General features: G+C 40.9%; 1 protein-coding gene across 2 annotated transcripts; it reads right to left on the bottom strand.

Annotated features, from left to right (window-relative positions):
* Positions 1-2,026: 2,026 nt before the first annotated feature.
* On the bottom strand, positions 2,027-15,989 carry nt5c3a (5'-nucleotidase, cytosolic IIIA). 2 transcript variants are annotated; one of them, XM_084090116.1, is made up of 9 exons: positions 15,678-15,989; positions 7,522-7,620; positions 7,364-7,433; positions 6,907-6,953; positions 6,741-6,826; positions 5,401-5,490; positions 4,477-4,639; positions 2,880-3,080; positions 2,027-2,644 (listed from the first exon to the last, which is right to left on the bottom strand). In XM_084090116.1, the coding sequence occupies exons 1-9, from the start codon at positions 15,813-15,815 to the stop codon at positions 2,543-2,545; spliced, it is 996 nt and encodes a 331-aa protein (XP_083946242.1). In that variant the 5' UTR covers positions 15,816-15,989; the 3' UTR covers positions 2,027-2,542. The 2 variants fall into 2 exon arrangements, with proteins under 2 accessions (XP_083946242.1, XP_083946243.1); XM_084090117.1 differs by lacking the exon at positions 15,678-15,989 and adding an exon at positions 9,252-9,374.
* Positions 15,990-16,458: the final 469 nt, after the last annotated feature.

Below are 16,458 nucleotides of genomic sequence, written 5' to 3'. Positions count from 1 at the left end.
ATTTCCTATATTTTAGATGAAAAATCTAACATACTTCACTGTACATCCTATTCTTTTACAACACACAGTGCTTGTAAATGACACGTTGCATAGCTTCATTTATTGCTCAGAGTGTTTCTAATATTTAGAGTTCAGACTCACCCTGCGACGGCACTGCACAGATCTGCCTTCTGGAGGAGCAGCTAACCGAAGCGGATCAGATGCTGGATGTGGTTGTTGGAAAGGAGGTTCTTGTAGTGGGCGGCTTACTGGTTGTGGTTTTAAAGTACAAGAAGCTAAGGGATGACTGTTGCAAAGATGCTTTTTTAGGTCAGCTTTATTGATGTAAGTCTTGGGACACCGGCAGCAGTGGAAATGTCTGGCCATTTTTCCACAGCCAATGTTACAGCTGTATATAACATGATCTAAAACGGAGGTTTTAGCACATTAGTATTAGCATAATATTAACCAAAAGTTATGGATGCAGCAAAAGTAGTTTTAGTTCATAATATATGTTAACTGCGTTAGTTCCCAGACAGCAACATAGTGTCGGTCCAGATCCAGCCCACATCTGGGACACATGGATCCCACACGGTCCAGATCTGGGCCGACACTATGTTGATGTCTGGGTTACTATTTCAGTATTATTATAAAGTGTTCCCAAAGACAGTGTAGGCTCACTCACTCGCCTCCATATTCAACCGCCCTCAGTTTATGTCCAGCTATATGGGCCATTATCTGATGGCACTGTCTTGGCTTACAGACGTCAGATGAGCAGAAGGGGCAAGAGAATAAAGCAGCATCTGAAGGCTCTTGCTCTCTCTGCTTAACTGTGATGTGCTGAATAGACAAGAAAATTCAGTGTCAGTTACAAGAAACTTCAAACTGAAATGTGTTTCCCCACTGTATAACACAATTAACCATGCGTGAACATTATGTGGTGCATATAAATCTAATCTAGCCAGCTAAACTATGGTTAGTTTTAAAGGCAATTATTTCAATGTGCCGCCTGGAAAGGGTTAAAAAAGCACTAACCAAGCTATGATGCACGAGTGGCCACTACTTCTCTTCTTCTTCCTCCTTTATAAGTGAATATATTTTTCTTTAATATCTTAATGTTCATCAAATATAATGCCAGATGTTAAAAATGTTATTAATGTTTTCATGGTGCTATAGAGTTCTTTAGAGCACTATGTGAAACATTTGTATCTTTCGAAATGCGTTTTTTTCTTTCTGTCAGAATAATAATAATTTTTTTTAATACTGGCAGAACCCTTGTAATGGGTTTAAACTTGAAACTATCTCAAAATAACTTGTATAAAAACAATCAGCTTAAAGTAGCTACACATATGATGTTGTTATATCTTAATATAACTTAACACTAGAGTTTAGTGGTGTAAGTGTGATCTACTGTAAAATCACAATCTTTCAAAGAGTTTAATGATTAACACATTTGCTGCTGTGAAAATATTTTAAGGAGAGCCCCCGATGTTTTCTTATTCTAACCCTAATCTAACAGTCGATGAATACTCTAATGACAGGAATATTCTTAAGATTTACTTTCAACTGTCAAAACTTACACCCTTTATTTGCATACAGTTGGTTACAGTTTAAGGCATGAAACGGAAATTGCACTGATATTTCCTTCTCTATTTTGCTGTATTTCTGAGTGAAACTCTTCTGGAACTAGAACAAATGTGGGCGGGGCTTGATTGAGTCCGTGGGGAATTGGATGGTTGTGGTTTGCTATTGGCTGATCTCATGTGAGTGACAGGTTAAAGCCCCGCCCTCATCAGAGAAGAGATGCTGCAAGAGGAACTTATTCTGATTTAAGATTATTAAAACAATAATGATGTGCACCGATGAATCATTTATAATAAACACTGCGATATTCCCTAAAATAAGAATCGGCCATTTTGATGGCACACTTCAAATGCCTAAAATCAAGCTTTTCCCAAACTTTAAACAATCAGAAGTTCAAACAAGTTATTGCCAACTTTGCATAAATCTCTCATTCATTCATGCGTTATCTAATAGAATCAAACGCTCAGAAGAAAAATGCCTTTATTGCCTATACCTCACAGGTGATCAGGAGGCTGTGCACATTTTAACACCGGAACATTCTCACACACAATACATGAAACATCATGGCTTTGGAAGCAATTTATAGCATTGCTTTAATTTTGATCTGTTCATACTGACATGAAGTACATAGTTCCATGAGAACTGTAACAAACTTTAAAAGTGCACATCATTTTCAGAATGATCGTGAGTTTGATGCGTCAGCCGGGCTTTGTTGTTCACAGTCCCAACTTTTATTGCAAACACATAATTCCATATCAAAAATACTACAAACAATAATTTTACCAATATGCAAATGATGTGATGTATTTTTCTTTAGATACATGTTTAGAACCCAGATGCGTTTATTAAAATAGTTCATCATGATGAGAGGGCAGAGCTTTAAAAAGGTCAAAGGTCGCGTGTATGGCTTGTGAGGACAGATGAAGGCCGGCCTCAGCGCGGGAATTATCCAGGAATCCTGGAACTGAGTCATTGTCCATTACAAGATCTTCTGAAGTATGGAATTAGGCACTTCAAGTGTTTCATCCCTCACCAGGACAATATCATAAGAGTCCATGAACTTTTCCAGCCGATCCTCTACCTGTGAAACACAACATGATCCTCATCGATCAGTGAAATCACCTGAGCAAACAACAGTCAAGTCAAGTCTCCTTCATTTATACAGCGCTTTAACAACACTGACTGTTTCACAGCAGCTTTACAGTGATAATAGGAGATTACAGTAACAGAGATTGTTTTGGCTTTACAGCAGCTCTAGAATAAAGTTATTGAATCCTAAAGGAAAAAAACGTGAATCCTAAAGGAATCGTACGCACCTTATCATTGAGAAAGCCGATCTTGAGGATGTTCTCCACGTTGGGAACGCCGTCCGCCATGTTGAGATCCCCGAGCGAGTCTCCCAGCAGGATAATGTTCCCGTTCTCCTTCAGCTGTTTGAAATACTCTGTGTTCCTCAGGGCACCGTCGTGCTTGTTGTAAACATGGATCAGCTCTCCTTTAAAGCCTTTCAGAAGCCCCTGCAGGACAACACAAGATCCCGATCAGCACACGATCATCTGAACCAGGATATTAATCTGAACCCGGGATATTAATCTGATACCAGGATATTAATCTGATACCAGGATATTAATCTGATACCAGGATATTAATCTGAACCAGGATATTAATCTGAACCAGGATATTAATCTGAACCAGGATATTAATCTGATCCCGGGATATTAATCTATACCAGGTGAAGGGTTACAAATTTAAGAATCTATTTCAAATATGCTTCTGTACATAACATCATGGTAAAGAATCTTTTAAGGTTAAGATCTCAGCAAAGTTGCAATTTCTGTTCTCTCCTCATTGTCTTTAATGGCTCTTTGAGTCCCAGTATCACTCAGACTGATGGGATAAGCACACGAATGATTCACTGAGAATCTCACCTTTTGTTCTGCAAATGGCTTTCGGACCCAAATGGCTCTTGGAGCCTTATGCTGATTGAATTAGGATTGGCCAGACCCTCACAGTCTAGGGTGTTACCTTAACCTGTATACTTAATTTGCATGCTTTGTTCAGAATCTCCACCTCTATGTAATCCCTCCCCCTTGGAATGTATATAACTACAATGCATACTGTATTAGAGTTAGATCATGTTGGAAGTACTACAGCAACGTACAGCGGAGTTCTCAATAAAGAATAACTTCCGTTGAACGCGATCCCAACTGTCTCCTGGTCTCTGCTTCGATGAAGGAAAACTTTACAACACAGGATATTAATCTGAACCTGGGATATTAATCTGAACCAGGATATTAATCTGAACCTGGGATATTAATCTGAACCTGGGATATTAATCTGAACCAGGATATTAATCTGAACCAGGATATTAATCTGAACCTGGGATATTAATCTGAACCTGGGATATTAATCTGAACCAGGATATTAATCTGAACCTGGGATATTAATCTGAACCAGGATATTAATCTGAACCAGGATATTAATCTGAACCTGGGATATTAATCTGAACCTGGGATATTAATCTGAACCAGGATATTAATCTGAACCAGGATATTAATCTGAACCTGGGATATTAATCTGAACCTGGGATATTAATCTGAACCTGGGATATTAATCTGAACCTGGGATATTAATCTGAACCTGGGATATTAATCTGAACCAGGATATTAATCTGAACCTGGGATACTAATCTGAACCAGGATATTAATCTGAACCTGGGATATTAATCTGAACCTGGGATATTAATCTGAACCAGGATATTAATCTGAACCTGGGATATTAATCTGAACCAGGATATTAATCTGAACCTGGGATATTAATCTGAACCTGGGATATTAATCTGAACCAGGATATTAATCTGAACCTGGGATATTAATCTGAATTTAGGATATTAATAAAGGCCCCGAGACTAACGTTCTCATCAAACTCCATGAAGTTGGACACGACTTTGACGTTGTTGTGGTAGACCCCAGCCTGTCGGATGATTTCCTCCAGAACGTCTCCCAGACCCGCGGAGAAGATGAAGACGGGAACGCTGTGCTGGAGCAGCCGGTCGAAGAACTGCTCGTACCCGTCCCTGTCAAACACATGCTGAAGATCAACATCTCCGCGACAGCATCAAGCTTTAGAGTAAACGCCTTTGCACACTGAGTCCGAAATTTTCCCACATTAAAAAATAAATACAACCTCACGTTGTGTCAATCCCGTTTACACACTGCCTGCAAAAATTCGGATCGGGCTCGATTTTCTGCGTCTTTCGCATCCGTATCAAGCATTTTGAGATGTGTTTCGACAATTCAGAACCACGAATGACGAATATGAAAAAACGCATATGAACATTTGGGACTCAGTGAGCAAGGACCTTACGGGCGGCGGAGGACAGTAGCAAAGTGATTCTGTACATTTTAATTTGGGAAATGTTTACTTTTACTTCACTACAATTCAAAGTATAATATCAAACTATTTACTCTTTTGCATTTCATAAAACATATGGTTACTCATTATTTCCAGCTGAAGAAACCCCCCCCCCCCCACTCTGAGATTTGAGAACGATTCTGCTGAATTGATTCACGAATCACACTGATCGATTCATTTGCGAATCGGAGTGATTCAATTGCATATCTTAATAGTGTATCTGTACACTATATGTAACATTTAACAAAAAAATCGAGTTTTACAGCACAAGAGTTTTACAAAACAACATCAGCACAATAAGTGCATTGTACCTAACCTGTTTTTTTTATGCAAGTATATAAGTTAAAGACACCTAGTGTAAGTATAAAGTGGGAGCAAAGCCTGTGAAACCATCATGATGTCAGCGAGATGATGTGTGTGTACCTTAGACAGACGTCCGACTCTCTCACGACCTCTGGGAGTTTGTCCTTCTCCAATCTCTGTTCTACCAATAACGTGTGAGACTTAAAATACCTGAGGAAAAAAGACCACTTTAATTAATTACAGAGTCTTGATGTTGTCTCAGGCTCTACTAGAACAGGTTTTCCTGCTTGAATGTTGATTATTCTCCTCATATTCTCCATTGTTGCGGCTCATCTCTTCCCAGTCTGTCAGTAACGCTCTGTTTACTTCCTGTCTCTATGAAGCCCCTCCTTCTGAAAAGCACACTGTGCTCTGATTGGTCGGCTGGAGCAGTGTGTTGTGATTGGTCGAGCGCTTCGAGTGTGTTTGGGAAATGTCCCGCCCCTTACCATAACCGCCAGTTTAACACACTACTAGTCTCAGCCTCAGACGTCACGCCCACGGAACGTTGGCTAAACGTCTGATGCATATGGTACACTTAACTGGAAACACTTCAGGAATGTCGAAGTCGTCATCTGATTGGTTGAATTTTATCGGATTTCCGGGGGGCGCGAGTGTCGCGTTTATTTTCGGTCCGCCGGGAAGCGCAGACATGTGATTGCGGAAGAAAAACTGTTGTGTTTACATGAGTGACAATGAGCATTTATCAAGATCAGCTAAACGTAGGATTCTCAAAAGTATGCGAGGTTCACGGCATAGACTCTTTAAGAGATGTCCAGGAGTTTTGTTTGAGGCACTTAGTGGAGACAAAAAGAGATATTTTAGCCTGTTTGCCGACGGGATTTGGGAAGAGTATTATTTTCCAAGCCTGGCCGACCCTTTGTCAGCATTTAGAAGGATTCCCAGCAGATCCAATTTTACTAGTTGTGTGTCCCCTCCTATCTATCTTGTTTTCTTCTCCTTCTTTGATTTTCTATGCTGACTGACTTGTTGCACGCCGGTCTGTTGTTGTGGGGACATTTCCACGCCCCGAAACGTGACGCTGAATGAAACGAACTGTAATTGGTTGTTTGACATGTCGGTCAAACGGCCTTATGGGCGGGCCTTGGCCAAAGAAAGCTGCTATGAATTCCAGACCTTCAGCCGTCAGTCTGAAGGTCTGGCTACGCGAGACTAACACACTATTAACTAACTAAACCAGGCCCCGCCCCTTTATTCTGCACATTAATTATTATAATGAGGAATATTGTGACGTGTTCGTTCCCGGAAGAAACTCAAGACTACAGTGGAGGCGTTTCAGGAGTTCAGAAACACTGACACTGATATAGAGAAGAACTGGAGCTTCTTCATGATTAAAAAACAAAAACTGTAAGCATCTTTAAGCATTGTGAAAGATGATTCTGTCGTGTGTATTAACTCACCACTCCACCATAAAGGGATATTTCTCCTCCATGGTCAGATGAGGGTCTATCTCTATAGGGTAATACGTCTCCTTCAGCTGGAGCAGCTGGAAAACATCACATCATTACCATGTAAATATGCTTTCACAAACTTCAAACGCTCACGTGATGGAAGAATCTTGCATACCTTCTTCCTACAGTCATCGGTCACCAGCTTGCAGTTATCAATGATGTCTGTGAAAGCAACACACACAGATCACAAACACTTTCATTCAAATATAGCCGTCAATTCAGTGTCATCAACATGTGTATTCTGACAGACAGGGTTATAAATTCAGTAAAAGAATGTTAATACCCAGTAAATGGTGAACTTGCACAGTTTAAGGACAATATTTCAACTTTTTAATTCATTTATAAACAATTCTCCACTTTGTATTTATTGTTTTGACTTTTCTAAGATTGAAAGAACTGCTTCATCCCCAAATGTCTGCATACTTTGGTGAAAACAGACCCTTTAAATTCTTATATTACTAATCCATGTGAAATTTTACATTCATAAATGTATTTTTTTTTTCATTTCAATGAAATACATTCTTTATTTTTCCCAAGAAAGATGTTGACGTGTAGTTCACTGTTTTACTCACTATGACATGTTGGGCAACGCTTTCCATTGACAGCAAACCTGCTTAACGTCATATCAAAGTCTGTGATGATCTGAGGAACAGAAGGAGAGTCACCGAGCTGTCATACTGGTGTGTGTGTGTGAGTGTGTGTGTGTGTGTGTGTTTGAGTGTTCCTGTACCTGCAGTTTAGACGCTCCACCTTTAATGAGACTACAGATGATCTGCTCCACTCGCTCCGGGTCTCGGATGTGAACCGTGCTCTTCTCGAACTCAGGCATCTGCACACACACACACACACACACACACACGAGACCAATGAGACCAAGCCATTCGGTGGCCCCGCCCCTCTCTGATGACGTCACCGCAGAGAGGGAGGAGCCAGAAGAAGGCTGGAGTCTTCAGAGGATTGAGATATATCAGGTAATTCTGCAATAACTCAATCAACATTCACTATTTAAATGCATTCTAATATTTCTAAAACACTTTGTATCATATTTACTGTCTTCATTAATGCTTTTGCTGCAATATGAATATTAGATGTTATAATGTTGTGATATATATTTTAGCTTTCATGTAATTCGTTGTTCCATTTTTAGTAATTCTGTGTGCTTTTTAGGTTTTAATTAGTTAAGTATTTATTTATTTACAGTTAATCATTTTAGTGCTTCAACTAACATTTCTATTTTTGGTTCAGGTAAAGTTTTTAAACTAATATTTCTATATATTTTTATCTCAGCTTTATTTCAATAAACATTCATGTTTTTGGTAACACTTTACAATAAGGTTCATTAGTTAACATTAGTGTATTTTAACTAACACGAACTAACAGTGATCAATACATTTGTTACAGTATTTATTAAAGTTGTTAATGTTAGTTAATAAAAATACAGCTGTTCATTGTTTGTTCATGTTTGCATAAACTAATGTTAACTAATACAACCTTTGATTTTAATAACATATTAGTAAATGTTGAAATTAACATTAACTAAGGTAGTTAACTAATGTTAACTAATGAGCCTCAATGTAAAGTGTTCCATGTGTTGACTAGTTCCAGTAGCCGATAATAGCCCAGTGCTGGAGACTGGTGTCAGAGACTGGTGTCAGAGAGCTGGTGTCAGAGACTGGTGTCAGAGAGCTGGTGTCAGAGACTGGTGTCAGAGACTGGTGTCAGTGAGCTGGTGTCAGAGAGCTGGTGTCAGAGACTGGTGTCAGAGACTGGTGTCAGAGACTGGTGTCAGAGAGCTGGTGTCAGAGACTGGTGTCAGAGACTGGTGTCAGTGAGCTGGTGTCAGAGAGCTGGTGTCAGAGACTGGTGTCAGAGACTGGTGTCAGAGACTGGTGTCAGTGAGCTGGTGTCAGAGAGCTGGTGTCAGAGACTGGTGTCAGAGACTGGTGTCAGAGAGCTGGTGTCAGAGACTGGTGTCAGTGAGCTGGTGTCAGAGACTGGTGTCAGAGACTGGTGTCAGTGAGCTGGTGTCAGAGAGCTGGTGTCAGAGACTGGTGTCAGTGAGCTGGTGTCAGAGAGCTGGTAAACAGATTAGGGTTATACTGTAATCCGGACAGTGTTGACATGTCATTCGTCACTGTGAAGTTTGAGTCTCTATTCCAAAAATACAGTGAACAACAACATACCTCTGATCCCACCCCACCCTTAACACACACACACACACACACACACACACAGATCGAGCTCTTCTGAAACTAATCTTAAGTCTGCCAGATGAGAATGTGTTAATCATAAATCCTGAAAGTGCTCCAGTTCACTCCACCGCACACATGTGTGTCAGTAACGCACTTCTGCTCGCATGCATGCAAACACACCAGTATGATTCATCTCATGTCATATAATGCTGGCATCGTAAACATGTACTGCGAGTAAACCCGTAATAACTGGTGTGTAAACACATACCTCGTCCTCCGGCGTCGTGTCAAACAGAAGAAAGTGTTTCTAGTGTGACACACACTTATATTGCCCTGACACACAGGGGGCGTTCCCTTAAAGCTGACAACAGCCCATAATCTACACCCCCACAGGGAGTCACATGACACAAACACCCTTCTTAAAGACACAAACACACACACTTCAACAGGCCGGAATTTTATTTTGTAAAACGGGGGGAATATATAATAAAAAAAATAATAATAATTAAGTAACACTTTATTTTACAGTGTCGTTGTTACATAATGTTGTATTACAAATGTATTAAAATGTTTAATTTAGGTTTACATTGAATTCAGCATGTTAGGGTTAGGTATAAATTATTATTATCAGAGTTTTCTAGCAAAAGACACTGGTCAGTCCTGTTTTACTGAAACTCTTAATGGCTCTTGGAGCTTGTGTTTTAGCAAGAGAGTCCTGCCAGTCCTGCACTCGGGTCTCAGCATTATAGATATGCTGAGTGGATTAGGATGGGCAGCACTCTCAGTCTAACACAGGTTCCTAAACCTGTCTCATCACAAAGTTTTGGTATCTGTATGGAGAGAGAATTGTGTCTTTATTACATGCGAGAAAATAAATGATCTGAGAGAGAAAAAAAAGTTTGAGAGAAAAAGTTTTCATACCAATAGCAAAAAATAATAATATTTGAGACTAAAAAAAGTTTTGAGAGAAAGTATTTTCTCATAGAACAAAAAAATATATATAAATTTGAATTTTTTTAAATTATTTCTGAGAAAAAAAAATCTCTCTCAAAATACTTTGAAAAAAAAAACTCTCTAATATATATATTTTTTGCTATCAGTGTGAAAACATTTTCTCTAAAAAAAAAAAGTGTTTCTCTCAAAACGCTTTTCTTTGCTCTCGATGCAATTTCTTGCTCTCTGTCAGGATTCTGCTTTCACTGTGAAAATTGTGTCATGGGCGGGGCCACGTTCCTATTGGCCAGTCGGGTGAGCATCGTCTTGTCTTGGGAGTCGAACTGAATCATTACACCATTGTTCGGTTCACCGGCATAGATGCCGCCTCTGCCTTAGTTGAGCACGCACTCCAATGTTTGGGTAAGATGGTTCACGGTGATCTTAGATGATAACGGACTGCGATAATTAATGCGATATTGCTCAGCTTGTCAGTGAACTACGGCTCTGTGTTAAATGCCGCTTTATAAAAATAAAAAGACGTGCAAATGGTAAACTTCAGTGAATCTCCGTCATGTCCCGAACGCCAGAGTCTAGCGAGTGTGACGCTTGCCTCCAGCAACACGTTAAAGCATGCATAACTACACTAAACACACACCGGTGAAGATACGTCATCATCACCTCTGATTAGAGCTGATTGAGCTGACCTCAGGCCTGACTGTGCGGCTCAATAGCTCAGGGTTCGTGACCTCAGGCCTGAGGCAGAGTCTAGGGTCGCAGGATAGTGCGGCTCAATAGCTCAGGGTTCGACTGCGCTCCTATCAGGCTCGAGATATCTCTGACATCATGAGCTGAACTGAACTGCACACACACACACACACGGATTATAGATTCCTATAGTTCATGTATTGGAGAGTGTGTCTCTGATAACACACAGTCCACCGGTGAGGTCAAACTTCAGTCGTCACACACTGATTGTGTCAATCTTTATATAAAGCGATTGTGTCACTTCTATATGGATTACGGTTACGATGAGGTGCTAAAGGAGTAGTTCACTTCAGAATTAAACTTTCCTGATAATTTAAGTCATCCAAGATGTTCATGTGTTTCTTTCTTCAGTCGAGAAGAAATAAAGGTTTTTGAGGAAAACACTCCAGGATGTTTCTCCATATAGTGTCTTCAATGGGGTCCAACGGGTCGAAGGTCCAGATGTGAGTTTCAGTGCAGCTTCAAAGTCTCGACACGATCCAGCCGAGGAATAAGAGTCTCATCTAGACAAACCAGCCGACATTTATAACAAAATAAACATTTACACACTTTTAATCACAAATGCTGGTCTTGCACCATCTCTGAGATGCGCCACACATGACGTAATCAGGGTGAAAGGTCATACAATCTGGACCTTCGACCCGTTGGACCCCATTGAAGACACTATATGGAGAAACATCCTGGAGTGTTCTCCTCAGAAACCTTCATTTCTTTTCCAGTGAAGAAAGAAAGACATGAACATCTTGGATGACGAGGAGGAGAGTGAATTAATCAGGAGATTTTAATTCTGAAGTGAACGACTCCTTTAATGGACAGAAATATCTTCTTTTTGGGTGAACTAACCCTTAGGTCAAGAATTAGGAAATTATGTTTTTGTTAATATATGTCATTGTTTTTTGCAGAGCTACTTATAAGTCTATCATATTTATTGTTGACACAAAACAAAAAGAGGCTTTTATTTTCTTCACTAAGCTTGTAAAGCCCCTTTCACACAGTGCGATGATCCCGGCAAATTGCCAGAACACCTTCTGTGTGAACGCCAACACGACCCGGGATTGATGCCGGGATTGATGCCGTTTTGGGGATTTAGTAACATGGCCGTGTTCAGTCCCGGAACGCGCGCTGTGTGAACAAAAGCCGTAATACTGCCGTGTCGTAGTGATGACGCTGAAGCCGTGTTCGTTCGCCAGCTGTGAAACGGTACGTAATGCGCTAGTTTATGATCGAATCAGAGAAAAAAATGCACAAGTGTGGTTTCAGAACGCACTCTCTGATTCCGGAAAATCACTGGCAGTGTGAATGAACCAAAATCAAACAAACCCCGGTCAAATCCCTGGTCACTTTATCCGTGTATTTTCCGGAATCTCTGTGTGAAAGGGAAAGTCACCTATACACTATAACTAAATAAATAAAGCACGTCTGGTCTGAAAAAACAGAGGTAAACGATCTTAAGAGGCCATGTTCTTCTTTTCGTCTTCTTGGTGTTGTTTTTGGACTCGACTAGAGCAGGTTCTCACGCTTGTATGTTAAAAACCACAATTGTTTTTTCCGTATTCTCTTTGTTTCAGCTATCTATGCACAATTGACAGGGTGGGAGGGGGTGTGGCCAAGTTCACACAGTGATTGACAGGGTGGGAGGGGGTGTGGCCAAGTTCACACAGTGATTGACAGGATGGGAGGGGGCGGGGCCAAGTTCATGCAGTGATTGACAGGGTGGGAGGGGGCGGGGCGTGATCGGCTCGGAATGCATTTTCGATTTGCATATTGTATTTTGCTACATTCATTGCTGGACATTTAATGAAAATGCAATCGCAAGTGTCTTAACTGTGAGTGTAAATGCAATTAAGAAAAATCATTTTGCTACAGTTTTTGCTTGAACATCTAATAATTTCTGTAATACATTTTCATTTTCATTTTGCAACTTATAAAGCGTTAAAATATGTATTCAAATTTACATATTAAAACTAGTGTATGAAATGGCAAATGTAAATTATATAATTGAATTATCATTTTAATTTTGCACCAAACGTTGCACAAATGTAATGGAAAATGTTAATTTAAATACAGAAATGCATTGTCATTTTACATACATTTCAAATTGAATATTGCTACCCATATGCTTCCATAGAGGCAAGCAGGCTTTGGGAAATAAAAACACAGAAATAAAACAAGGATCAACATCGGCGTGGCGTTTCGAGATGGAGAGAGCTCGTGACAAACTTGGGCTTGACAGAGACTCCACTCTCATATATGTTTTAATAGACAGGATAGCAAATATATATTATTTATTGTACATATAGTTAAATTGCACTTTGTACTTCAGTAACGCTTTTCGCTTTTATCAAATCTGGTGACCAAGTCTATGGCAGTGAAATTAAATACAGAATGTGTTGCTCAAAAATATTGAGCCATTACTTGAAAATACTGTGGGTTTGTTTAAATGTACTTTTAGTAATAGTTTTAAACGTATAAAACTGCGCATTAACCCACCAAATAATGTGTCAAACAGTCACATCAGTAACAGGCTATAATAGCTGTAGCATTACACGCTGATTAATTCATTACGATGATATAAAACAGTGTGTCAGGGACGTACTGGGCCTTTTACGCGAGTGCCGTTGGTGCACGAGCAGGAGTTTTTGCAGTTATTTTAATTCTAATAGTGTTTTTATGGTATAAAGAGAATCAGATTACGCTGAAGAAACTTCGGGATGACCCCTGCCTCCTCAGGCGGTACCACTGCACTGAAGAACCGGGTCAGCAAAGCCTAATCTCCAACACATGAGGCACAGTACACTGCTAACCATCAGTCATGTGTACAGTCAGTCGAGTGATAACAGTGCAGTCCCATAAAACAGAGATGTGTGTGTGTGTCTCCCTGGCTCAGCTTCCCCTGTGCTGGACCTGCCTCTGCTCACCGACTGAACCGCTACAGCTGCATGAGAAGAACATCAGTAATAACAATGACTAAGAATAACACACGTTCTAATTCAATCTGTGCTTCTGTCAGGTTATTATCTAGTATGTGGAACTATTGGCATTTTATCCTATATGTAAATATGTAATATTGTGCTGTATTTTTCTATTTTTTTTTGTGTGTGTGTGTGTCCTTAATAAAGCTTTGATTGATTGATATGCCTAATATGATTGCCTACCCAGCCCTGCACACTGTCACTGTTTTAGTTCTGGTTCCTTCTTCTTCCTCCTGCTCTTCCTCCTCCTCCTCTTCTCTCCTCCTGCTCCTCCTCCTCTTGCTCTTCTCTCCTCCTTCCTCCTCTTCTCTCCTCCTCCTCCTCCTCCTCCTGCTCCTCCTCTTGCTCTTCTCTCCTCCTTCCTCCTCTTCTCTCCTCCTCCTCCTCCTCCTGCTCCTCCTCCTCCTCTTGCTCTTCTCTCCTCCTTCCTCCTCTTCTCTCCTCCTCCTCCTCCTCCTCTTGCTCTTCTCTCCTCCTTCCTCTTCTCTCCTCCTCCTCCTCCTCCTGCTCTTCTCTCCTCCTTCCTCCTCTTCTCTCCTCCTCCTGCTCCTCCTCCTCTTGCTCTTCTCTCCTCCTTCCTCCTCTTCTCTCCTCCTCCTGCTCCTCCTCCTCTTGCTCTTCTCTCCTCCTCCTGCTCCTCCTCCTCCTCCTCTTGCTCTTCTCTCCTCCCTCCTCCTCCTCATCAGTATGACTGCAGGGCTCATCATCAACCTGTCCCTCTCCATCACTGACCATAACAGCTAACATTCATACAGTCATACAGAGATTCCTTGCTTATAGAGAGATGCAAACTGCTGTTTATAATATATAATATATCTATAAATATATAATATATATGCCTATATTTAAATGCAAATATAAATAATTTCAGTGTGTAATAAAAGCATCACTGTCCTGCCCATGCAGGTCTTCCTCATCTGCACCTCCTGCCTCACTGCGGAGAAGGTCTGTTTATTCGGCGCGTTTAACTGCCTCTTGCCCATGGTCAAACTACAGTTATTCTGTTACGCGTGATTATAAATGTATGATCGTCAGCTTCAACAGCGGACTCGGCGACAGTTGATGCGCACATCTTTAATGGTAACATAATAAAGATACTGCTTTTAAATGAACATTTCTTTAAAACTAAATTTATTTGACAGATTTTCCTTTTCTTAATGGCATAAACAAGCTTTACTCCCTCGAAACTTGAACTGGAATGTCACTGTTTCTGTTACTGCGACTTCCCGAACAGGCGAGCACACGCACAGACACACACACACACACACACACACACAGACGCGCACAAATCACTTGTGAAGTAAAATTGAAAATTGAGAATGCAGTGCATCGTGCTATCGAATTGAACTGAATCGATGACATGATAATCGTAATCGAAGCGAACCGTGAGACCAGAGTCGGTTCACACCCCTAACACACACTCTCAGTCACAGCATCATCAAGCTCTGTCTTTGCTATTGTTTTGAAAATGCGACCTCTGGCGGTGAAAACTTACATATTGTACCTTTAAATCAACAGTTTTATATTAATCAACTGTTTTTATTTTGATTATGTCATTCGCAATGCTTCATGGGACTGTAGTTCAGTACAGTCTTCAACATGTGTCTTTTTTGACAACTTTCAAACAAGTTTACACACGCCTGCTTAGATAAGGCAATAACCTGTAAACAGCATTTTCTCTGCATCTGCGAGAGAAATATTTGAGAGGCGAACACGAGGGGTGTTCGACTGAAAGTGACACTATAAATGTGTGTTTACTGCGACTGAATGCAGATCCAGTGCTGAATGACCTCTAGCCCATCTGCGCTGACCGTGACGTCAGAGGCGCGCGCCGGGCCCCTGATGATGGCAGAAGCTTCACGCGACCATCATCATCATTATCATCATCTTCATCATCACATACATTTACATTCAGCGACAGACAGATGTCAACTTCCGGGTCGTGTCAGCCTGGTGTTACGCGCCTCTCGCTCCCGCGGTGTGAAAGCCATTACACAGATAGTAAATATATCTATGCTCACCATTTCTATGATCTTGGTCTTCTTCCCTGCTCTCTGCTTTTTGCTGAGCATGTACTGCGCGAGCACGACTCCTCCGAAGAGCGCGCACACCGTAGCGCTCGCCACCGCGCCGACTTTCACCACCGCGCTCCTGTCCATCTCTCTCCCCGGTTAGAGAAGCTCGTCGCACACACACTGCGTGCACGGGCTGTAGTGTGTGTGAGCTGTCGGCATGCACTGAGACCCGGATGACGCACTTACAGTCGTCCACATGTGAAGTATGCAACCAGAGCACACACTACATAACCGTCACACACACACTGCAGTGCGCACAGTGTCCAGCAGGGGACAACCAGAGCACACACTACACAACCGTCACACACACACTGCAGTGCGCACAGTGACCAGCAGGGGTCTCCTTCAGCATGAAAATTAAAATATTATTATTACAAACGAGTTAAAGATGTCAGTCGATTGTTTTATTCGTGGTAATAACGCAATGAAACCTGACAAATTGTTGTCATCAGGGAGACGCTATAGGCAACCACGAGCGACAAGGGAAGTTTACCAGTGATCTCCTCTGTGCCAGTGCTGTGAATATTTTAACTGCGCTGATCAAAAGCTGACGACACAGCTGAATGCTCATTGGTTTAAACAACTGTGATGTATTGTTCTCTTTTAAAATGTTTGATTTAAAACTCTAATATCATGTTTTATGTGTATATGTTATGTTTGAATATTCCCCAACTATCTGACAGTGGGATCTCTTTGGGTTATGCAATTTAATTTTTATAAACAAATA

Source organism: Abramis brama (assembly GCF_963993115.1).
Source record: "Abramis brama genome assembly, chromosome: 17".
Classification (NCBI taxonomy): Eukaryota; Metazoa; Chordata; class Actinopteri; order Cypriniformes; family Leuciscidae; genus Abramis; species Abramis brama.
This window is presented reverse-complemented; position numbering and strand designations above follow the sequence as displayed.

Coding starts and splice junctions, on each gene's coding strand:
- nt5c3a (XM_084090116.1), bottom strand. CDS start 15,815: ATGGACAGGAGCGCGGTGGTGAAAGTCGGCGCGGTGGCGAGCGCTACG. Junction 7,434..7,521: donor GTGGAGCGTCTAAACTGCAG/GTACAGGAACAC, acceptor TCTGTTCCTCAG/ATCATCACAGACTTTGATAT. Junction 4,640..5,400: donor GAGTCGGACGTCTGTCTAAG/GTACACACACAT, acceptor TGTGTTTGACAG/GGACGGGTACGAGCAGTTCT.